General features: G+C 41.5%; 1 protein-coding gene across 2 annotated transcripts in view; it reads left to right on the top strand.

The window, feature by feature from the left end:
* IGF1R (insulin like growth factor 1 receptor) overlaps positions 1-25227 on the top strand; it is a 257041-nt gene that overhangs the window by 171147 nt on the left and 60667 nt on the right. For both annotated transcript variants that reach the window (XM_014605993.3, XM_019477496.2), the window contains exon 3: positions 23029-23341. In XM_014605993.3, the coding sequence (XP_014461479.1) occupies positions 23029-23341 (313 nt within the window). The remainder of the gene's footprint in view (positions 1-23028; positions 23342-25227) is intronic.

Consider the following 25227-nt stretch of genomic DNA (forward strand, 5'->3'; position numbering starts at 1 on the left):
AGTTTTTTGTTTTGCGTTGCAGAGTTGGTTGCCTTACAGTAGTCTTTTTGCGCTGAAACAAAAACATACCTAAGCAGCACTGAAAGCACTGTTCTGAATACCTATCCCTCCTTTTGGACAAGTGTCCGTCGACAGTGCTTGCCAATGGCTTCTCAGTTTATTTCTAGTAGTCAGCAGACTGGGATTTTGGAAGTAGGAATTAAATGTGTAGGTTAGGCTACCCTGCCCTTTTGTTTGAGTAACGTGAAGGTTTCCTTCATCAGTGCAGATGCTGTTAATATGAATACAAGCTGTGATCCTGCGGGCTTAAATAGGGTTTGTTTTACATGTGCTCCCTTTCAGCCACGGTCAGAAAAGTAAAAAAGAAACAAATCCATGACCTTGGCTGTTAACATTTTACAAACCTAGTAGATGGGCTTGAACCAACCTGAAGCAAAGGCATGCAAGCTTCTCGGGCAGGGCTTTCTCCTCCCTCTCCCTCCCCTCCTGGCTTTCTAGCACAAAGCAGGCAGGGGGAGTAGCTGGCCAGCATGTGTTATGCGGCTGCATACCCACAATCCTGGATTGTCTGCGCTCCTCAAATCATTCATAAGAGTCTTTGTTTTGCTGGTGTCGGTATTCATATAGATACTGATTTTTAAAGAGGATTACGCTTACTAAATTACGGTGTAAATAGATTTCCTATTCTTTGACTGCGAAGAAGCAACATAGCTAAGGACTCGATATAGACCTTTGTAGCTGGTGATTTTTGGTAACAATTAAGACATGACACAATTTGAGTGCCTCTCGCTGAAGGGAGTAAAGGAAAGGCAAACATCTGAGCAAGAATAGTCATGATTTGTGAGGTTTTTTTGTAATGATTTTTTTGTAATGATTTTTTTTCCGTGCAACTGTTAAAATCCTTGTTTCAAGCTTTTTTCTTTTCCACTGCTTTCGAAGGTGTGGAGGCTTTTTGTTACGGAGGGGTGGGTGGGTGGGGTTTTTTGCATTGTGTTTTTTATTTCTCCCCTGCTGACTGCGGTAGTTAGACTGGTAGGCTGAGATTTTAGAAATACAGATCATGCTTCCAATAAAAGTGGGCGTTTTAGATTAGCTTTCTGTTACTTATATTCTGAGAGCGCACACACCAAAAAGATCTGTAAGAGTTGAAACGCTTGCTAATGGTAGCACATTGTGATATTCAGGATTTGTGTGTGTGTTTAACAACAGCTGTTTAAGTTTGCTAAAGCCAAAGAAATGCCAGCATGAATAACAAACACCTATTTTTATAAATCCAGCCTTATGGCCAGTGTGCTGTGTACATGGCTGACTGCAGATCTGCACTGTTTCTTGCAGATCCACCCCCATCCCTCTCTCCTTTCAGGTTTGTTTTTACCAAATATCTGAGAAGGCCTGGGATGAGGATGAGAGGCAGAGTCAACATTTTTTGTTCCACATTTGAAAACAATTTTGACAGTAAATGAAGCAGGAAAATCAGGTGGCTGAAGAAAGTTACAGTGTCAGTAGCATAGCCTAAAATACAGCAAAGACCATTCAGTTCTTCTGTTGTGGCTGACTCCTGTGTTTCAGACAGTTCAGGGTTGCTGCTATACTTTTGTTCCTTGTCACTGAGAATTTTATGAATATGAAACAAATGGAGTGACTGTAACCTTTTGGATTCTGAGCACAGTATGCATTGAATGGCTTATAAAGGCAAGGGTCTAACTAAAGGGTTTTAATTTATGTCTGGGATATTAGAAACTATTTTAGTGGAACACCGAAGGAGTTGGGTTTTTTTTTGTCTCTTTTTGTTCTGTTTTCTAGTGCATTGATGAAAATAGACACTGAAAACAGCAATGTTGTCTTGGCATTTTAATTATTTATTACAGGTCAGAACAGTTTTTAGTAAGTCTCTTGCACTCTGCTTTAAAACCCTTGAATAGAAACCTATTATGCTACCTTTTTCGTGTACAAAATGGAAGGACTAGATTGGAAGTGTGTTTCTCTTGTGGTAAAATCCCTTGCCTGTGTGCAGCACAAAATTGTACATCTGTATTTGTTTAATTCAACATTTTCCCCTTTCAGTAATAGCAATAGGATATTTTGGTTCTTTTTTGTTGCTATTGAGAGCTTATATGATGAATGCATAGCATGCCTTTTTATAGGTACTGACTTTGTACCTTCCAGACAAAAAACACAAATTGTGTGCACCCTTCCCAGTGTTTCATGCAGCTAGATAGATGTTTGAATTTACAGCAAAAAAAAAAAAAAAGAAAAAAAAGGCGTCTCCATCTAGGTCTATACTACTACAAAAAAGCGTAAGCATCTAGAGCTGCAATTTTTGTTTTTCTGAAATGCGAGTATAAAGAGTGGTCTGAAATACAGTTATTTGATGAGTATGTGCTGTCACCGTTCGTATTGCTGTCTGTGATGGATTGCTAGTATTTGTGGTGTGGTGATGGGCATGCTATGGGAGCATGTCATGCACAGGACCTGTGTACTTCTTCACAAAGTTGGACTCTGCCTCCCAAAACCCTTGCAGTCTACTATGGTAACATAGGAAAAAGGGGAGGGAGTAGGGGGAGAGGTACCACAAAAATGCATATTTTATATATGCTATCAAAAAAAAGCTTCACTCAGCCAGCTGTAGCTGACCCTCAACCTAATTAGTTGGGTGATTTCATTTGGGTCTTGGCAGGGGCTTTAAGAGGTGGCGTGGGTCTGTTTTACAAACCGGTTCAGGGGGAGGGTTTTGTTTATAAAGGGGAAGGACTGAATCAACAGCCATGTAATCAAATAGTTTAAAAACAGCTATGGTTTTATAAAAGGAAAGCTACCCATGGCATATTGCAGAGGACATATTAAAAGCATTCTTTAAATTTGGCTTAATTTTATGCATGTGCGTGAAAAAGAGCCTGTCTGTTGCACCATAAATAAGTGGCTTTTGTGCAGACAAGAGCCTTTATATTACTGCTCCTGGGGTGTAAAAAAAAAAAAAAAAAAAAAATCAAACCTGGGATTGACAGCGTTGTGTTAAAATGCCAAACGCTGCATCCCCTTTTAAATTGCACTGTGTGTTTTAAAGGAGGTTTTGAAAGAGCTTAGAGCTGTAAGAGATTTTTGTAAGGGTCTGGTGCACAGCGCTGCTTTGGTCTCTCTCGGTACACCCTGAAGGATGTGTGCAGACAGTGTCATTTTTCAACACAGCAGGTCAGTGCTGTGTGTGTGTGTGTGTATCTGGAGGGAGGAGGAGGAGGGGACGGGTCACGTGACTTCACTCCAGACTCATAAACAACTGGGTCATGTGGTCTCGGAGCTCTATAGAAATACGAAAGCAGCAGCAGTATCCCTTGGAACGAACTTCCTCCGCAGTTTGCCCTGAATGGATGTTGGTATTAACATTTAGGCATGATCAGTGAATGGAACAATGCAGCACTTAATTATTTTTCCATATGGAAGGTTTTTCCTTTTTGGTCTAGACTTAAACACGTCCCGGATTTTCTTCCTACTATTAAAAAAAAAACAAAAAAAACCCAACCCCAAACCCAACATTTAAATCCCTTTTAGACTGTCTGATTTGCCATAGACAAAATACACAGCAGTTTGTGTTAGCAAACAGCTGCCATGAATGTATCTGACTTTCGGTTCGTAATGAAATATGCTAATGCAAACAAGTTTGTATTCAGAATTAAATTCCTGACTTTCCTATGCGAGAGTTTAAGGATATGTATAGAATCATACGCATGTTCTGGCTTTCAAAGGGCTCTTTATTCTGCTCGCTTTTCATATATAACTGGCAGGATTTTTAAGGAAACCTGACTTGATATTACAAGAAGTGTTCAGTGATATGCTACGGATGCGAGGAACTGAAAGATTGGGGAAAAGTCTAGCAGGCGGGTTGGTAACTAATTCTTGGGAAGATTCTGTTTTATCCTTTATTTTGAAGGATTTTAGATTCAGAAAGTGTTTAGCTTCAAGTTTAATCACTTCTATGTTTTTCATGGTGAGCTTGCTGGTTATTGGTGCCTGCGTTAAATTTGACTGTTACCATCCATGACTGAATTATATCTCTTAGCTCCTCACTGAGGCCACATCTTGGAGCCCCTTAAATAATAATAACAATAAAAATTATTTGTAGCCTGTGTCTGTGACTCTGCTTCAGATGCTGGAGTGCCGTGGTTTTGTAGTTTGTTGGAAGCTGTTACTCCCTGTATGTCAGTAGGGCTAATTTATCAAGTTAACTGCAACCTAGAAGCGCAAAGTTAGATGAGCTGTGGGGTTCAAACAAGCTCTTACGTTGTTTGGTAGTAGTAGTAACTTTATGATGATCTGTGCTCTTTTTGTGTAGTCCCCAAACTGTGCTAGACCCTTGACAGAAACGAGAGTAAAATTGTTCCCTGTTTTCCGGAGCTCGTTATGCATATATACGCTATAGGGTGCTGCCATAGAGGTGCCTGTGGGAGAAAACAGTAAACTGTTGCAGTTTTAAGATTCCAGGATTTTTCAGGAAGTACCAATTGCTCCCATTATTTCTTCATTTTTTATTTTATTTTTTTTAAACTTGATTGCAAATAATTTGTTAGATTATTGCGTTGAGGGTTTGGGTGGAAGAAGTGATTGCATGCTGTGTGGGATCAAGGAAGATGGCCAAGGCCAATAAGCAAGAAGCCTGGGAATGCGGTGGAAGAGAGGAATGGAGGAACGTGGGAGGTGGTAGAACAGGCTTGTCCACTGGTTGGGTATGGGCATTTGGCAGAACATTGCTGCGAAAGTGAATTGAACTTGAATCTGGTGTCGGGGGGAGAAACCAGTGAGGAGCTTGTAAAATAGGAGCAGGGGAGCAGAGTCTGCTGGATTGTGAAGGATTTTCAGTCTCAAAAGTCACCCCCTGTTCAGATTCTCACGTGTTGAGCCTGAATATTGTGTTGTCCATTGTGCTAAGAGCTTTTTAAAAATCATCTTGGTCTCAGAAGTATTTTAATGCTCAAGAGCACACTGGGCAGCTAATGCAGTTCTCTGAACAACAATTTCCCAGCCACGTGCATTTTTCTCTTGGCCTTTGGGAGAAAGGGATGCTTTTGAGAAGACTGTATGCAGCTGAGCTTAGGCGAAACACTTTGTGTTTCTCAGTTACCCCATCAGTGAAATGGCATTATTGCTCTCCTTCCTCGCAGGAGTGCGAAGCAAATGCATCAGTGGTTTTGAGTCACTTAAACACCACACAGCAATGAATGCCAAGTACAAACGTACAGATGAGTAAATACTATGACTGTCTAGCGGAAGCTGTTTGTGTTTCTGAGGATGGGCAAGAGTCGGATGAAAGCCAGAAACAGACTGGAAATCCTGTGTCCCTGTCCTCCTTCCCACCCCGGACTGACTAAACCAGCCCCACCCCAGGACAAAACAACCACAGGCATCTTGCTCACGACCTACTCACACTGGCAAGTACATAGTAAGCCCAAAAGACCAGATTAACATGCTTCTCTCAAGTGCAGATATTAAAAAAGAACCACATTAATTACTTTATTCTCTGTTTGTTAAGAAGAATTGCTGGCCTGTAACTGAGAGCTACATACTCCGTAACACTTGAACCATCAGCACTTGCTTAGCTGGTAGCTTGGGTGGATCTGCGCTGAAAGGGAAGAGAACAGAACAGTGTGTGTATGTATGCCGATGGGATTCAGAAAGTCATCGAAGTCCATCTGTCAAATCAACTATTTCAGTACTTTATTAAGGGGTCTAGTGGTGAAAATATCTAGGATTCTGATTACCGTGAAAAGATAAGACGATGTGTTTGACATGTCCTGGGTGTACGCTTCTTTACCCTGAAAACCCCCATATTCTGGTCATGTATCGAACTGCGTTGTATGTCCTTTTCACTGATGCATCCCATAATCCTCCTTCCAGGCTAACTTCACATTACAACTAATCCAACCCTGACTTGCCTGCATTTGTCCTGCTGTATCACAGGAAGGTCACTGGTTCAGTGTCTGCTGTCTGGTCAGACGGGGCTCATCACTTCCAGCTTGGCAGTGTATCTGTGACGCAGTGTCTGTTTTGATCTGTTAAAAATGATTAAAAAGTGTGTGTGACTTCATGTGGGTTTCTCACAGATGCCTTCCAAGATTGTGTTTGGGTTGATTTTTTTTTTTAATTTTTTCTTAATTTTGGGGGGTTGACTGTGCATCATTATCAGACTCATTAAACTTCAATAACTCGCATTCCTTTGCAGTCCCTGGCAAAATCCACTGACAGATTCGTGTTTATCTGTATCCAACACAGGCCAGTTTTTAAACTGATTTGAAAAATTTGACTTCTGCCTTGTCCCTTTTTGTCCTTGTTTATTAACTGCCAGCCAAGCAAATTAAATTTTGGATGCCAAATCCTGTGAAGGGGATTCTGTAACATAGTAGACAGTAGTCTATAATATTTAAGGAATGGGGCATGTATTTGTCATCGGGTTTTTTATATATATATCTTTCAGAGTTAGATCTTGCCATGTAAAATCAGGTCACTGACTATCAATACAATCTGCTGTAACCTTGAGTTAATTCGGCCTCTTTTAAATTTTTTTTCCCCTGCCTCCATTTCCCTCATTTTCAAGTGGGCATAAAAACAGCGCTCGCTGGGATTTCATGCTTTGTATTGCATTTTGAGAACTGCTGATTAAAAGGCACAGTATAAATGCAAAGTGTATATTTTTGTCATTAAGCTTTTATGAGGTTTAATTTGGAGGAGTGAGGGCCAAGAGGCTGATGTTAGCAAGAGCATGCTTTTAAAACACAAAAGACGAAGATGTTTTGAAGGATGAAAAGTGGGTTGAGAAGGGTTTTTTTTTTCCATTTAAAAAAAGAATTTCATAATAATACTACAAATGAGCCAGAAGTTTCCCTTGTGCAGAAGGGAGGAAGACAGTTGTAAATAGCTATTACTAAGATTATTTTGGAATAGTTCATTCTCCAGCAGTTGATGCGGGCTTCAGAGGACCCTGCTCCTTTACCACCTCTTTCTCATAAAAGTTGATTTATCTCTTGCTGTTTTTTAACACACAGATTTTTCACTTGCAAGTAGAAGAAATGCATCAAACATCTCTGGAAGATTTTTGAGCTGAATATGCATTAAGGAGAGTATGGCCCCCTCCCCCCCCTCCCACAAACTGTCATCTCTAATTTATAAAAACAAACTGCTTAAAAAGAAGGCCCTTGAACTTTGTGCAGAAATCTGTTGCTATATAATTTGCAATTGAAATGATACTTTACTATATTTGACTACAGGCAAAATCAGCTATTCTGTTCCCATCCAATTTAATGCTTTTAGTTTTGGGTGTATGTGGTAGTTGTTAAAAGGGAAAGATCTTAGCTTATTGATTCCCCCCCCCAATTGTTTCTCTAAATTCAGCTAACAAGCAGGGTCTTAAGAGAATTCTGCCTATTCCCCTTTTGCCCTTCAGGCCTGGTTTGTACATACAGTTGTGCTAGTTCGTGGAACGATGCGATTTAAACTGATCTCTCAATCCAGACATTCATGCCTTTTTTTTTTTTAATTTGTTTGCGAAGCCTGTTTTTTAAACTAGTGCAGCCTGTGTTAAGACAAGGCCTGGTTTGGACCAGGAGTGCTCAGTTCAAGTCTGTTACAGAGAGAAAAGTGCTGCTTTGTATATCATGAACCTTGCAAGTGAAAATGCAGTTTTAATGGTGGACGTAGAAATTGCTCTCCAAAGGCCTTATGCTAGGGGGTGGTATTATTGTCTTAATCTAATTGACCCTGAATTTCGAACTATTTGCTTCCAGAAACTAGTTTCCTAACTGCTTTTCCAGATAAAGAGGCGAAGAGCCAAGGTGATGGATGCCCCCGATCAGAACTGACAGAAATCTTGTCTGTACATCTCCCTGTTTTTCTCTGGAACTGTACATAGCAGAATGAGGGAGAATACGTCAATATTGCTTATTTTGACTTTGGGATATGTCTTGGATCCTACCACACTTAGTGACAATTTGCATACATCATATGATCTCTCAATAATTTGACAAAGGATGGAAGAGGCTGAATTTTTGATGAGGAAGGATACTGCACAGAGCAAGGAAGTGTCTCTTTAAAAACTTTACTGGTGTAATCAAGGGCATCTGCAGTCCTGTGGCCAAAAATGAACAATAATTAGGAGGGCTCCAGATTGTCAGACTGTTTACTGCAGTATGCCTGAGAGTTAGAATGATAATTCATGAGACATTCATTTCCTGACAGGGTTTTAACTGAGTAGGTGTTTGTAGGTTTCCTATAAAGTTTAACAATTTCCAGGACAAACAGTACCACTTGCTATTCCTGTACAGATTTTAACTACCTATTATGCATTCCTGTGACTTTTTTTTCCTATATGGATTAGACAAAAGGTGAGCTCATCCCAAATACTTCTCACCCCACTAAATGTGTGAAATGGTCACCAAAATATTAATTAAGAAATACCTGGAAGCAGGTCTGTTAAGAGATTTCTCCCTAAATCCTTTCCAGTTTAAGTGCTGCAGCACAGATGCATTTAAAAAAAAAAATGCATGTTAAACTTTGCTACGCTCAATTTTTGAAAGAGACCTTATTTTATTAACAGTTCCTATGTTTGAACAGAAGGGAAAGCACTCCCAAATTCACTCTACTAGTTTACTCAAAATGAATGAACCTCTCGTTGCCTGGGATAAATTTAGGTTGTTTTCTTCTTACCGAGTAGGAGGGGACTTTCTCAATAGCTTTTTGAAAGTTTTTCTTTTATACCAACATACAAAGTAATGGAAAACAGAATTAAGTCAGTAATGTTATTGTGTAAATGATGGGAAGGACTAATTTCTCCTTTGAACCTGTGTGAGTCATTAGAATAGCTTGTTACCTTGACAGCTTTATTGTTAAAGAAGAAAACAATTAAAAAAAAAACTTGGAAAAGCTATAAAACATCCTATTCCTGTACACATGGAGAATTTTCAGTAATACTGTGTACCTAAATAATGACCATAATCCTGAGATGAGTGGGAAGATGAGTTGGGTGTTTCCACTCCACATCTTCGTGATGAGCACTGAATTTACAATCAGCACCGGACTAGGAAGGCGGTGGCAGCGATTAAGAGCTGATGACTTCAGTCTTTGCCCTTTGTTTCAGGATGTTCTAATTGTTTGCAAAACATGTTCTCGTTTTCTGTCCCTTGCCAGTACTTGTTCCGAGTACACGTAAAACACAAACAACCCAAGTGAAATGCTTTATGCCAATTCACGGTAACGCTGCTGCTTACCACAGCCTGCATTTTAAAGACAGCGTTTTTTGGATGCTCTGTTGAACTTGGAAGCCAGCAGTTGTTTTGGCTTGTTATCAAAATCCATCTGTGTTGCCCTGTGTCCTTTTGCTCATTTTACAAAGGAATTTTGTCAAAATTCAATATACCCTCTGTCTTATGACTGCAAGGCATCTGAAGGAAGAGATTATGCTTACTAAAGGGAAACTTCCTCCCTGATTTGTATAGAGAATGTAATTGTTTGATGTTGTTTTGCTGGTCATAAGTTCTGTTAGTAGGTAGGAACTTTTAGTTTGCTTCCTAGCCATCGTTCCCCCCCCCCCCCCTCCCATTTACCATTTCATGGCATGCAAAACATATTGACTCGTAGATAAAGTCATTTGAACTTGAGTGTAGTTGAATTTGTTTACATTGTGGAAATTGCCTCCGTCCTTATGCTAAAGCTAGAGTGCCGGAGTGCTGTCCAGAGCAAGAATAATGTTGGCCAAGCTTCCCTTCCCTTTCCATTCGATGGAGAAGTCTCTTCCTTCCTAGTGTGGCAACACAGCCTCACCGCCCCACTTCCCCAGGGGGACTTTATTTTGATGTCGGAGGCCTGGCAGAGACAGTTTGTTGGTTTTGCTTTGTTTCTGTAGTTTATTACAGGAAAATGGGAATGTTGGTGATTGATGACATTCTCTCTCCTTTGGGTACTTAAGTTAGCATCTTCCCATAGGGATTAGACCCTTTTAAGGAGTTCTGTAATGTCACCTGGGGATAGAAGAAGCAGCAGGGAAATGTTATCACATTTACATTTTAATGCACACCAGGAATTAAAATGGAAGGGGGTACTATAGGAGTCGTCAATGCCAGAGTAATAAGGTTTTGTGCAATTCTGTTCCCTTTTGGGGCCAGAAAAGGTGGCCTAATGGCTAGAGCACTATGCTGGGGCTAAGTGTGAATTAAATTCCCAGCTTAGTCAGATTCCTTGTGTGACCTTGAACAAGTCACTTAACCTACACTGCCTTTATTTCCCCACCTATCCTATGGTGGCAGTACTTCCCTACTTCACAAGATTGTGTTGGAGGGTTACTATGCTGATTTCATGATTAAAATAATCACCCTAGTTGTTTCTGATTGATAGGTGCTGCACCACACTTGAGCCCTGTTCCCTTCTTCCTCAGCAGGCTGGGAAAAGAACAGAGCAATAAATTCCTCCCTTTTCATGGAGCAGCTTGTTCCTGCTATGCCCAGGCAGCTGGGCTCGTGCTCTCTGCTCCTTCCTTCCCCCTCTCTCGGTAGAGAGCACCAGGTTATGTAGTCCCTGTTCTCCAGTCCAGAACTGGAGTTGCAGGACTGAGTGAAGGGAGGGATGTGGATCTGCCGTTCTTTTACACTTCTTCTTGGTTAAGAAGGGACTGCAGCAATCTGTCTGTAAACAAGTATGCTGACCCAAATTCCCTTCCAAGTGTTAGAACAAATAGCCAAGTTTAGCAAGATTGACATTTTTATAATTAAATTGGTGCAGAAATATGGGAAGTAGGACTCCCTGAGAGGCAGAGTACTCAGAGCTATTGCTGATGAAGGGGCTGAGTTGGGATATGGGCTTTCTGTTACTTCGTTGGCTTCTTAATTAGGACCCTGGCCACAGATTCAGGTATTCAGGTAGGTATCTGTGTTTGAGAATCTGGCCCCAGAGGCCACAGATCTGAGATGTAGTTTTACCCTGGTATGAGCAATCGGCCGAATTTCTTACACCTTTAGTGTTCATGAAGATTGCAAGTTTCATCTAGCATATGGTGCCTGATCAAAGCCTGATGGAGTCGATGGGAGTTTTTTCCATTTGTCTTACTGGGTTTGGATTGGGCTCAGGGAGAAAAGAATATATCCCAGCTACTTCCTAATTCTGGACATGCCAATAGCAGTGGATTTGTTGTGGTCTTGAGAGTACCAAGCGGCCTCTGATACAGTTCCTTTCTTTTTCAGTCTGAAAGGGCCATGAATCTTTCATAGGCCTTTAAAGTGCCTTTTGGATTTGGGGGAAGTGTGATGCTACATTCACTGAAAAAGCTGCTTGATTAAGCATTGAAGCTCTTCTCCTTGCAAAGCTCTGCTAAAATAAATATGAAAAGGTGAAGTGTGTAGCAACAGCTGTACAGTGTTGGGCTGTAAATGTGTCTGTACTGTAGATGATGTATCAGTAGCATTGATACACAGTCCAACACCAGTTAGGCATGTAATTGCCCAGAAATGGTCTCTAATACCAGTTTTAAGAGGAGCTGCCAAAACCACAGAGCTCAAGGCCTCTCCCTCTGAATTTGGCCTCCACTTGGAGGAAACAGCCCCCAGTTTGTTCCTCCGGGACACAGGCCTGCCTTGTTAGGAAATCAGTGAAGTTTGGGAACCCACAATACCTCACATAGCTCTGTGTACAGTAACAGAGAGTGGAAATAGGGCCTAAGCACGAGCAACCAGACGAGTTATAAATATAGAATACTCTCTCAATTCCACTTTCGTTAGTCATGGGAGGACAGTGAGAGTTTTATAAACTTATAAGGAATATACAAACAGTTCTGCAGTTAAAATAACTCAGGATAAGTTTTTTAGTGTGCGAAAAGAATATTCTTTTTGAGACCATCCATGTACGTATCTGCCACGGACGGTATAACAAACTGTATTTTTATACGTTCCTGTCAATGCAACTTGAAAGCGCAACAAAAAGGTGCTGGAAGGAAAAAGCCACGTGTGAAACTTTAGCCCAAACACAGAGGAAAGTGTGTGTACACTCCTTGAAATGTGAGTGTCTGTTAAAAATACAAATGCATTTTTCTTTTTGTAAACACCATCCAGTGCTTTTGCTGGCCTCGCAGCAGCAACCCAGCATTGCCAAGTGAGCTGCGCTGCAGAGTAGATTTCCATGTTAGATACACAGATACCATTCACCTCAAGTGTCCTTCTCTTTCCACTGAAAAAATAAAAATCTGCCTGGCTCTCCCTCATCTGGGAAGAACTGTTGTTCAGGTGCTTTACCCTCTTACTACAGTAGAGGGTTTGGGAAGCCAGACATGGAGTCACAGCTTAAAAGTTAGTTAGTAGCACTTACTTTTCATAAAGTGTGCAGTTATACAGTACGTAGGTATAAAGACTGTTTTACAATACGTACTCAGGTGCAAACGTGAATATATGTCATTTATGCGTGTATAATATATATTACGTGTTTGCCATTTCTGGGTGATGGCAGCAAATAAAATAGGGTGGTCTCCTTTCTCATTCAGTTGACTTGTGTAGCAGTCATTTCAGAAGCCCTGCAAAGCTTTTAGCATGCATAGAGGATATTTCTAGAGATGCAGCTGTCTAAATAGTGTCAGGCTGAGGCAGTATGATGGAGTGGTTACGTCATCACTGTCACTCCTTTTAACAAATTATTTGGATTCTGATTTTTGAACATCCACTTACACTGGACATTTCCTTCAAAAAGATCAAGCAGAGGCTTCTGATTTTTCAGTCGGCGCTTCTGATTATCTTGTTCTTTGGGAACCGGGGTGCATTTTTCCAACTTCGTAGGATGGAAGTGAAGGTTATGCTCAAACAACTCAATAACTGTTGCTTAGGCTTATTAAATTGGTGAATTTTTCTTAAGTCTGATGAGGTCATGCAGCCTTTTATTTTCTCCTTCTGGGACCTGTTTCTATCCACAGGCACTTAGTACATGTGAAAATACTTATTTTAATAATAAACTTTCAAGGGATTTCTCCTAGTCTGTGTCCCTGAATTTATACTAAAAATGAATTAAGGAACTCTCCACACCAGTCGTCTTTACAGGGCCCTTGGACTAGGGGAGTCTGTCTGTTAGGTATAATATAAAGCAAGATTTTAGAACTTAATTATTGTATAACTTGTTCAACAATATCATTCCTCACTTTTCTGTGCTCCCTGCACCTCTGTTCTGGCCTTTCTTTCCCACCTGATATAATCCCCCACTCTTCCTGCTTCTTGCATTGCAAGGAAACTTTTATCTACATGTGTCTGTCATTTTGCACATTATCCTCTCCCTAAGCATTGCCCAAACTAATTTGTTATTTCATAGCATAGACAGAGAGAAGGCAGTTATCTCTGCAGCAGATAGATCACCTAGCACTGAAAATATCTCACGTATTAAATTCATTCTTTTTAATGAAAGAAAACAGACATGCCCCATATCTTCAGTATCCTGTCTAGTTCTTGTATTTTGCATCCTATTTTTGATTGGCGAAAGTAGGAGTGAATTCTTTTTTTTTAAATTAATTTTTATCTTGTGTTTACCCATTTCTTTCACTCAGCAGTTGCAGGTTTTCTAAAAAGTCATTCTCTGAATGGGGTCTAGATCATCCTTGAGTACCAGGATTTCCTACTATTCCATTCCCCTGTGTTCACCTATCAAAATGAACTGGCCTTTCCCATTCTTTTATATAATATACTTATCTCAGTCTCAGGAGGACGTGATATAAATTACTGTCCAGCTATAAAAAGAGCCACCCAGCGATGAAGTTAGTGCTTGAAAATGTGTAACAACTCTGTAGCTGTTTTCTATTTGGCTCTAATTTGGATTTGTAGCAGGGCCCTAAACTTCTTTTAATCTCTCCTCCCCACCCCCTCGCATCAAAAGAACTACATCATTTAGGTCAGTTTGATAATATTATCAGGCCCTCTTCCTCTAGAGTAAGTCTGGGATGTCAGTAGTATCCTTCTTCCAGCTGAGATTTTGCCAGCTGGTGCCTGATTTACACTGTTTGCTTACTATGTATTAACAAAAGGATGTGCAGATTGCATATCTTCATGAAGACTTGAAGGAAATTTGGACTGTTTACAAACGAACGGAAATATACCTTTCTAGCAATAACAGCCCCCCCCCCCAACCCCTCGTTAACACCTAAAATGTCTTGGTTATTGTCCTGGCTCACCTTTTCAGTAGGAAATTTCACTCTTCCTTGTGGAGGAAATGTTTATAGAACAGTGTAGCCCTGAACAGAAAATGTTCCCAACCAACTTGTTTACCTTGAGTTGTAGATAGAGGAGGATTGGCTTGAAACCCAGTAGATGCTTGCGTATGTGCCTCGGTTGTGTTTGTTTATGTACCGAATTCATATTGGCGTGGAAAGCACAAAGTGGTCTAGTTTTTTTCCTCCCTCTCCAGTGCCAGCTGCAGCAGTGCCAGTGTGAGTCTTGCCGGGCAACATAAACTGCTTTGAAAAAGAATGCAACTCATGCTGCCTGTTTTCATTAATAAGTCATGTTTGTTTGCACCTAGGTGGCCATTGGGTGTAACGGCCTTTGGGGGAGAACTGAGCAACGAGGCTGTATTTTGGTTCCTGTCGGTGGTCATGTCAAGCAGTTGTTTTTACCACTTAGGTTTCTCGGTGCAAGCCGAGGCACTGGACTGCTGCTGAAAATTGTTACAGCTTTGAACATCCCAGTCGCAGAATTCCCCAAGGGGCTGCCAAGGTTGATTATGCCCGTTAGTGTCCCTGAATACCCTGGGCACTCAAACCAAGTAAAATGGGCTTAGCAGGAATTTTTCATTTCTTAGTGAAGCTTGGTGCCTTTCCCAAGGAGCAGGTTTGATGTGGTTTTGTGGTGAGGGACTGTAGAGTCCGCTAGAAGACGAAGCGGAGACTTCTCAAATTCATTTGGTTGGTGGAAATCCCTCCTTGGTAGGAAGACAAAAGATTCTCTCAACTAAGTGAAGTGTCCTTTGTTTTTATTTGTTTGTTTGTTTGTTTGTTTGTTTGTTTGTTTGTTTGTTTTAAAGCGAGAGGAAGGGTACATCCTTCATATGACACTTGTACATTTGTGGGCTTAAGCGCCATGGCAGAGGGCCTCCAGTTCCTCAAAGGCAGGCATAGTTATCTGATGACTTACACCCCTTTGAAGTGATCATAAAACTTACTGTGCAGGGTGGGGTCAGGGAAGACGTTAATACTTGGGATAACTCTCTAAAATGGGTGGAAGTTAACTCAGCAGGGCAGTTCAAGGATCCTCTGTCGCGGTTCCAACAGTGTGTTCAGTCTCTCGAATTAGGCCAGTCTCCTGTCTCCACACCACAGGCCTTGAGTCATGGCTGTCATCCTTGTCATCAAAGGCAGCACTGAGACTCTTCAGTCTTTTGCTGTTTGATGCTAGGCATTTTCTTCTTCAATCCTTCTTTCATTTCCTTTCTCCTGGAGAACAGAGTGGGACTCAGCTGATTCTGAGTAGCAGCGTTAAAGCACTGGGGCAACCCAAATTTATTTTTAACATGTTGCCTCCTAAAGTGTGGGTGGGTGTTTGCATGTAGTACTTGGCCTAGGACTTGGCTTCGCTTCATGTTTTTATTGTTGCCGTATCTTTGATGTTTACAGGAATTGTTTTTAAGGGGGAACACGACTGCATTTCTTTCATGGGCTCTGGAGCGTTATGTGCCCAGGACTTGTTTGAGTCCTGGAAGCTTTAGTTTACATGTGCACTTCACTCAAATCACAGGATATATTTTAACTCTGATTTACTCCCGTCCCCCTGGAAAGGTCCCGTTTGCATAGAAGCCCGCCCGATATAGTTGAACTGAAGTGGAACGAGTGCAAGAGGACGCCTTGCTGGGCATCTTCAGAAGCGCTTAAAAATTTTGGAAAGCTCTTGCATAAAATCAGGCTGGTAGCAGTTAGAATGTAAACATGGCAACATATAGCTCTTTCTGGGATGAAGTTGGGTCAAATATAACTCACAAGCTGGAGACTGAGTTCCCTCCTACTACTTGGCCTAGAGTTTGTATGGACCTTTCCAAGTATTTTGCAAGCACAGAGGGTTGTATACAAACCAGGGGTTTAAAGGGAGGGGGAGGGCTATTGCCCACAATTCATAGCATCAGCACAGTTTCAAATCAGACTTTTGAACAGGATTTGGCAGGTGATTTCAGAAAGCATCAAATTGTGCCGTAATTACCAGAAACAAAAGAAGGCTCTTCAGCATTTTGGTGCTTGGTGTTGTGACACTTCCTTTCCCGTAGATTTCTTCTATGTGAAGTGTCTGTTTTAGTTACTGTGGTGAGGAAAAAATTTTACAAGGCAAGACAGGTTTGGAAGTTTGTTGCTGGAACTGTATGACAATCTTGCATAACCTTAACACAAGGGCTGCTTCCTCCCATCTTCTGCAGGTTACTGGACCAGTATTTGTGTGTTGGAACGTGCTAGTGTGTGTTATGAATATAGCTGCTTATTTACATGCTTGATTTGAGTTTCAGCTGTTGCGTTGAATCAGTGGAGTAGGTTTTCTGGGCGTTGCATCTCGGATCTCTCCATGGCTATCATTACGTTAAGGCAGAAAGGGAAAAAAATGCCTCTTGCCATGCCTCTCTCTACAAGCCAGTTTGTTGTTAGAAAGATGTGCTGAAAATGCTATATTTTAAAAGTTCTGCCATGTATGTGAATTAACATTCCAAAATTACCTGCCTGTCTGTCTTTGTGGATAAGTTGCGACTGCTGATTTTACAATGCTTGGCTGGGTAAAATGTTCCTTTCCTCCCACTCCCTGTTCAGAACTAAGCTTTTGTTCTGTATGAAACAGCATTTTTTCTTGAAGGATGCTCTAAAAAGAGAGAAAAGAAAGGAAGGATTGAATATCGTTTTACAAGGAGAGAGAGAATCTATAAAAACTATTTATCCCACACTTGGCAACCTTTTGCTTGCCCGCGTGCCGTTGGCACCATGCCAGCCTTGGCGGAGGCTAATGCCTCTGCTCTTGCCAGAAGTCTTTCTTTGCTGGCTGCGTTTTCGCTCCCTATGACTGACTGTTTATTCACCTGATTGCTCTATTTCAGCACTGCTGATGTCATGGCATCTTGGAGATGATAAGAACACTTAGTCTGTCCAAACTGTAAAACAGCCGTGATGTCAGAACCCTCCAAGTGGTCTCCGAGAGCTTTGCTTTGTGCACACTTCAAATGGCCTGAGATGATAGATGTCAAAAACCCCTACAGCTGCTTTTGAATGTTAGACAGTCCAAGAAGGATCTTTTTTTACTAAGCTCTATGCTTTGGGGTTTTCCATCCTTGCATTCAGCACGTGTGCGCGTTGGTGGAGTGTATTGAATTCTCAATTCAGAATGTCCCATGATTTTTGGGAGGGAGCATCTGTAAAATATTTGTATTTATTTTAAAAACACCCTTCACCTGGTAGGTGCTGTTATAAATTGTTCAATAAATAACTTGCAGTGGGGTGCATGTTTGGATGAAATGACCAGAATACTTTGACGTTTCAGGCTCGCGTGTTGTGTGAACCTGAAAATGCCTCCCCTTCCTGTCCTCTTGGAGTAAAAGGGAGAGGCTAGAAGAAAAAGCAGGAACTCTTTCCCAGGAATCTTTCACTTGTATCTAGTTCTAGATGTCTCTGCTGAACTAGATTGCTTTTTTGGGGAGAAGAATAATGCTGTGTCTTAAATTTTCTCACTTTGGAAAATGCCGTGGTTATTTTATCAGTTAAACATAGCAAATATTACTAGCGGTATTATGCTTTCCACAACTTCTGCCTCACAACAGGTGTCAGTAGTTAAATAAGGGGAAAAGCACTTATGTGAGGTTAGATTCTACCAACCCCAATTTACTGACTGTCCATGAATTAATGCAACACTTAGATAATACATAACTTCATAAAGTTAAGAGCCAGGAGGGACTATTAGATCATCTAGTCCAATGTCCATTATATCACTGATCATTACATTTCACCAAGTTCCTACAGTCCTGAATCCAATAACTTGTGTTTTGAATAAAGCATATTTGCCAGAAAGGTACCCAGACTCCATTTTAAGATCTTGAGATGGAGAATCCACTACTTTCCTTGGCACTTTGTTCTAGTGTTTAATTAACCCCCCTTACTTATTCCTTATAATTCCTTTGTCTTCAGCTTCCAGTCACTGGTTTTTACAAGAGGAAAGACCTCTTGTATATCCAGTACCCCCCCCCCCTTGATTACAGTGTATAACCATCTTCCAAGTCACCTTTCCATCTTTCTGATGAGCTAAAGAGGTTGAGTTCTTCAAGTGCATCTCCCTCACAATTTTCCCTCAGCTATTTTTGTGGCCCCTTTCTGCCTTCTCTCCAGTTTTCCAGCTTTCCTCTTTATTGGTACTGTATAGTGACATATCTTATCCAAATATTGCCATATACTAAGTCAAAAATCTCATAAGAATTGAAGTGCCTTATATTTGTGCAGTTACCTTTTATCAGACAAACTTGTGGTCTCATCAGAGAATAAAGTCAGATAGTTCTGAAAAGCCCCGTTATCTATGTTTAAACAAACAAAAAGAAATTGTAGTACTCCTGTCCTTTTGGTTCTTTATCAAATTAATCCATATCGGCTTTTCTTTTCTTTTACCTGGGATTCATGTTAAGTTAACCATCCAAGAGTTATTCTGGTTGTCATTTTGCACCTTCTTGGGTATCAGCACGTCATTGGCACGCTTGTGGAATTTCCTTGCTGTTCAGACACTTTTTAAAAATCAGCGTTTGTAGGTCGACATTTATAATTCTTGTAAATGCCTAGAAATGCCCATTTAAAAAATGTTTGTTCTTCATAGCTGTTGTGTTTAGCATTCTTCTTTCTTATTAACAAACTGGAAAATGCTTGTTTCTAATCATGTGAAAGAGTACAACCTGTTGCTGCTTCCTAATACAGAACAAAAATATCATTGAGCACTTCTCCCTTTTTGGCATTGTTAACAATTTTTTTATCTTCTCCAGCTAAAAGTGAGTCTATAACATTGCTACAATTTTTAGTTTTTCTAGTAATCTTACAGTACGAATTATCCATTAGTTTGTCAGCTATGGAGTTTTTTCCTTGACGTCTTTCGCTTCCCTTATCAATTTTCTATATTTAAGAATCTCTAATTTATACTAGTTTATATTAATCATCTCAAATTTTAAAATGCATCTGTACTTTGCCTTTTCATAGCTCCCTTTTATTTCTGCTTTGGGAATTTTAGCCCAGGTTGTCATTTTAATATAGTAGCTTTTTGGATGTTTAATACATTTTTACAAGCTCTGAATTTTCATTCACGTTTTTCTGTTTTTCCTCTCCCCAGTTAGCGGTGCTCAGTTTTCCTCTGAAATTAGGGAAAGGGAAATTTGCCCTCTGTAGGCTCTAAATCTCAATATAAATGCTAGCTCAGTTGTCCCCTTAAATTGTTGCAAAGTGCAGTGAAATTTGTAAAAGGACCATAATGACAAATGAGGTGGACAAGTGAAGCTTCTGAGCTGTCAAAAAGAAATTCTTCGTGCTAAGTTTAAATGAGTAACAGTTTTAGAAGAGCTTTTTTTCAAACTGCTAATTTTTTTTTTCAACATCTACAAAATACCAGTGTCCTTATGTTCAGTTCTGTGTCTTTCATGGTTCAGCTTGCTTTTTTTTTTTTGTAGCTCAGAGGCAGAGTTCACCACACAATGTGAGGGAAGACTATTTCTGTGCTAGATTGTTCACGACTAGCCGAGGGCTTGAGGAAACATAAAGGTCTTTCCCCAGGAGTGAAATAAATTGGATCTTTTTGTGCTATATTTATCTGTACTATTTGTGCAGCTGCCTTTTGTTTTTTGGAAATGTCTGTCCAATTAAAAGCAAAAATCACAGAATGTTGCTGTAATAAATCTAGCAGTGAACTTTGCTCACGGAGGCAACGGGGCGTTTTTTTTCTTAGTAGGGTTGTGAACTGGAAATCTAGTTACCATACTAAATCTAAGTTTGGCACTCACCCGGAGCAGCAATCCATCTGCTGGCGAGACACACTGCCCAGGGTTTTTCAAGAAATCCCTTAATAGTCCTGAACACTAATAATATTTATATACATTAAGATGAGCCTGAGTTTACAGCAGTCTAGCAAGGCCAGCATCTAGGCACCCTTATGATGCCGAGTGAGGCACTTTACTCATTTGTCCTGGGGCACATTGTAATACCACTGGTCAATATGCATGTGCTGTATTTTTCTCAGCTTTGCTTTATCAAAGACATTGGCATGTTTTTTAAGGCTTTGCATGATCTTTCAGTGTTGGGCTCTTATCCTCTCTTGTCTTGAAGAAGGATCAGGGATGGTGTTTTTGGTTTGGGGACAGATAATACATGTGCTGTTACAGTTCTTTAAGGTTGTGTTTGGAGTAGAATGAAAATACGGTTTTAAAGGACACTTTTTTTGATGTGTATACATTAGTCATCTTTGTGCAACATTTATGTGGGCCTCACCAGCACTGCGTTACTGACGGGTCTGTCAGCACTTTTCTTCAAATGGGTTTCTGTCCTCTTGTTTGTATTATTCCTGGTCGGTTTTGACTCTGAAAAGTGATGTTTCTGTCAGCACCTTTTCATGCAACAGCATTGGTATCGGCAGGAGTTCAGTCCTGTCTGCCTGCATTGCGAGTCAGATAAGTTCTTGTTCCATTAGTGACATACAAGAGTCAATATGCAAGACTGGGATTGCCCTGTACTAATTGCAGAGAGAACTCGCCTTGTACAATCGTTGTTCCTGGCGGTAGTGTGCAAGGGAGAAAGGCTCCCACATGGCACTTGGATCCCAGATTTGAATTTGTGGGGTTGGCAGTTAAAAATCTGGTAAACCGGAGCATATTTGATGTAGAAACCACTGTTATCATTAAACATGGAACCTCGCTGATGCTAGGTTTACAGATGTACCATATTTACCTGAATCCAAGCCAACTTGGTATTTCAGATAGATCTCCCCCCCCCCCCCCCCCCCCCGATTCTATACGTAGAAAATTATATGTTTATTTTATAGTTTTCCATATATAGGAGAAAATTATTGAAGGGTCATCTTAAATTTGTCCCCAATTAGAGAGGGGATGGGGAGAAGTCAGGCAGCCTGACCCTCACACTATGCTCTCGCCGTCCCTCTGCTTGTGGCTTCTGCAGCCTGTCCCCTCACCTGATCCCTACCCCTGGCTGCTGCGCAATCCCCCACCCGCATTGCTGTCCCATTCCCCACTTGCACAGCTGTTCCTTATCCCCCACCTGAACCCTGACCTGCACTGTTACCCATTTCCTTCACCCATTCCTGACTTGGGCTGCCACCCGTTCTGGACCCTAGCCTTGGCCTTTCACTCACGCATACCAGATTGCTGCTGCTGCTGGTGGTGGCAGCAGGAACAACTCCAGCTTCTTTGGCTCTGACCTGAAATTGGAGCTGGGGCAGAGTAGGAGCCCTGGTACTCAAATCCAAGATGATGCTTGTTTTCTTTCCTGTTGACAGAAGAAGGGGTGGAAAAACCTCATCTTGGATTCGAGTAAATATGGTGTTCTGAAGTAGCGTGGCACTTCAAAACTGTTAGCTAATGGCCTTCCATGACTGAGACTCAGCATTGGAGTGTCTAGATCCTACAAAGTATGGGTGGTTATGTCAAGCACATTTTTGTTTTGAATTGCTTAATATTAATATCCCAGCCATGCCTGCCTTCTCTAGCATGCTTGGGGTTGTGTTGTAGAGGGTGCATATGATGGGCATATGAAAACGTGGAACCGTATCCTAAGGTTGATGAAATCAAAGAGTTTGGTCAGTTACCTTGAAACAGCTTGATCAAAAGCTCTCGGATTTGAACTTTTTCATGCACATTGAAACAAGTTCACTTTGAAGGTGGAATTTTGCAGGTACCACTTTGCAGGCTGTGCTGTGGCTGGGATGAGAGAGAGATTGTTCTGCACTCTCACGCTATGGGTCCCTTTCTCTCTTTCTGAACAACAGCCTAGCAGATTATGTAGCAGATTGGGTGGGAGCGGGGAGAAAATGTGCAGGCTGGCGTAGAATCTGCTGTGCTATCTTGGCGGTTTTCATCCACGTCGGTTGTTTGGGGACATGTAGTCTCTTTTGCTTTAGGATGTTAACTGCTTTCTAGTCAGGTAGGCGTTACTTTCCTTGGCCTCTAATCCTGAAGTGTTGTTTTATGCTGTCGGTATTGGTACTGTTTTCTAGTCAAGTTAGAAAGTGGAAAACAGTTACCTAATGAAAACCAGATTTCCTATCTGTGTTTATTTACAGAGCCTCTGGCATACAGCTAGCATGGCTAAAAGGCCATACAATGCTGTAATCAAAATGTTGTTACGTAAGTATAAATGCCGCCACTTCTTTTGATGTAACAATAGTAAGATTGTCTATTGAAGGCCCTGCTTCTTGTTCATTTTTCCCCCCAAGCTCTAGTGCCCACACCTCCAAACTCTGGAGCTTAAATATGCTTTTCTTGTCACAAGTGTGATATGATGTGAACAAGTATGATTCCCCCTTTGGGGGAAAGCTGAAATGCATGACACCCTTCAGGAGAGGGAGGAATCATAACTCTCATTGCGTAGTATTTCATGTGTAGCATCTGCACTTCATTACATCTCATTTTGCCTACAAAAGTGACATTGGGATGCTGTGTTGGGGTCAGCCTAACCATGTGTGCTGCAGTATAGTAAGGCTTTATTGCCCAAGTGCAATTAAGTTGTTTTAAAGGAGGCTGGTTTAGTTGCCAGTAAAAGACCAATTTGAAATACAAATTGGAAAGACCAGAAAAAAAAAAGAAAAAAGCTCTCAAAGACAGTAAGTCAGTACTCAGAAGAATATCAGGGCTATCAAACGGTTTCCAGTCTTCACTTGTTTCCATTATCCATGCATTGGCCTCGCTTTCAACAGTTTTCCTCATTATTTCCTTTGCTTGTATTTTAATTTTTAGGCCCAGTGGAATATGAGCTTAGACCATATTTACATTGCTGCTTTTTAAATGATGTTGGCTCAGCCCTTGCCTTGTGCTCTCTCTTTGCAGTGTGCCCCAGCTCTTGTGGCAAGCGAGCCTGCACAGACCAGAACGAATGTTGCCACCCCGAGTGCTTGGGAAGCTGCACTGCGCCCGACAACAACACGGCTTGCGTGGCCTGCCGCAATTACTTCAGCAACGGAGTCTGCGTGCCCGTTTGCCCCCCCAACACCTACAAGTTCGAAGGCTGGCGCTGTGTCACCAAAGAAGAGTGCGCCGAAGTCCCTACCTCAGAGCTAAGTGAATACGAGAGGTTTGTGATCCACAATGACGAGTGCATGGCCGAGTGTCCCTCTGGATTCATACGCAATGGGAGCCAAAGGTAATTTGGTGGTTGGGCTGCCTGCCATATTTCTGGAGTATTCCCTCCTATTTGATTGCAAAGTGTGTCAGGAAGTGTGGAGGGGGTATAAATTAGGGAAATCGCCAAGCCCGGGGGGGAGGGGGGGGGGCGGGGAATTATCCTGGGACAGTATGACAAGAGAAGGACTCCACTCAGACCAAGTTACCCATCTCCAAAGGCATAGTCCTGCCTGGTGCTGAGCATTTTCAGCTCACATTTCAGGTGAGAATTAAGGGAACTTGGTGTTGCACTTAAACGGGTTTTTAAACCGAGCACTCTGAGAACTGACACAATGCTCGGTTGATGAATAGCAGAAAGGCTTGCTTTAATAACTACCAACAAGTTACAAAACTAAATGACAGAAAAACTCTTTCCCAGTATAAAATGAGCTATTAGTCCTTGCGTTATCTTAGCTGCAAAGAGATTTTTGGTTGTCCCCTCCCCTACTTTTCTGCCCTTTCTCTTCCTAATTTTCAGCTGTTTCCTTTTTCAGACAGCCTCTTGTCTACCTTGAATTACTACCACTAGTGTTTCCCTTACTTACCTTTGGCTTTTCTTTCTCCTGCTTTCCCACCCCCCTTCCCTGCTTTACTTTTGTTTTCCTAATTTCCACCTATTTACAATCTCACTGACATCCCACCACACTTTTAGCTTCTCTCATTCCTTGGAGTCTCAGACCAGCAGAGACTCCCTCTGCCTGAAGAAGGGTGACTGCACCCGAAAGCTTGCTAAGAACTTCTTTCAACTACTCAGGTCTAATAAAAGATATCACATCTACCCAAAGTACCTTGCCTGCCTATATAGTTTGCTTGCCTTTACTGGCTCAGCTTTTTTCTCTGGATTTCTCAGCTTGGAGTTACACATGTGATGAGTGTTTTAGGTCTCTGCCAACATTTTTAACCATCACTTTTATTATTGTATGGCATGGGTCTGGCTTTGGGTACATCACTGCCTCAATGCCTAATGGGTTGCAAGCAATTAGCGGAGTTTGATTTCCTTGTGGCAGTCTTGACACCACAACCCAGTCTTGCCCCAGCCACAGTCTTGCATTTTTGTGCAAGAGACACTGCCCAAGCTTTCACAGCTTTTCATATCCAGCAGTCGGCACAGTGTGGGACCGGATTTTGAAATTAGAAAACTGTCCAGTGAAAACCAAGCTGGGCTGGAAGAGATATGTGGAAACATCAGGAAATAGTCAGAAAGGGGTTCTGCTCTATGTTGCTACCCAGTGAGCAGATCGTTTCTGTTTCCCACACATTAATTGTTCTGTGCATGCTTGTATTCTGCTTCTGGCCTGTGTGCTTTAGCCAAGTGCCTAGCTTTGTTGCTGCCTGTAGATTTATTCACTTAATTTACTTTGCTCTTAGAAGACACCAGCACCACTTCAGAACAGAACGCTAGCACAGGCGGTTATAAAATAGCACAGCAGCTCACGGTGTTGTAGGGAATGCTTTTTTTTTTCCCCTTGAAAATTACTGTGGCTCGTCGGTAATTCTTGGAATTTAAAATAATGTGGCCTGATATGTGTTTCTCATTTCCTAGTTTATTCAGTGGCCAAGAAAACAATTTTAGATGCCCACCTATTAATACTTTGTTCCTATAAAGCCTTTGACTTTCTTGCAGACAGGGTTCTTTGGGTAGACGCGGTCAGGCGAACTAACTAGTTGGGAAATTGTTCTTTGCAAGCTTTCAGGCACAAACACCCTTCTTCAGGCATAAGGGAGATCTCTTAGGACTGTTGGAGTCCTTGGGCTTTTTGTAGTTTGTATCCAGGCTTCACCTTTATTTGGGCAGGTGAGTTGCGTGTGGTGAGCGTAGGAGCCTACGCTGTTTCCGAGGGAGAGGTGCTACCCTGCCCTGCCTTC

The sequence above is a fragment of the Alligator mississippiensis genome, chromosome 11 (assembly GCF_030867095.1).
Source record: "Alligator mississippiensis isolate rAllMis1 chromosome 11, rAllMis1, whole genome shotgun sequence".
Classification (NCBI taxonomy): Eukaryota; Metazoa; Chordata; order Crocodylia; family Alligatoridae; genus Alligator; species Alligator mississippiensis.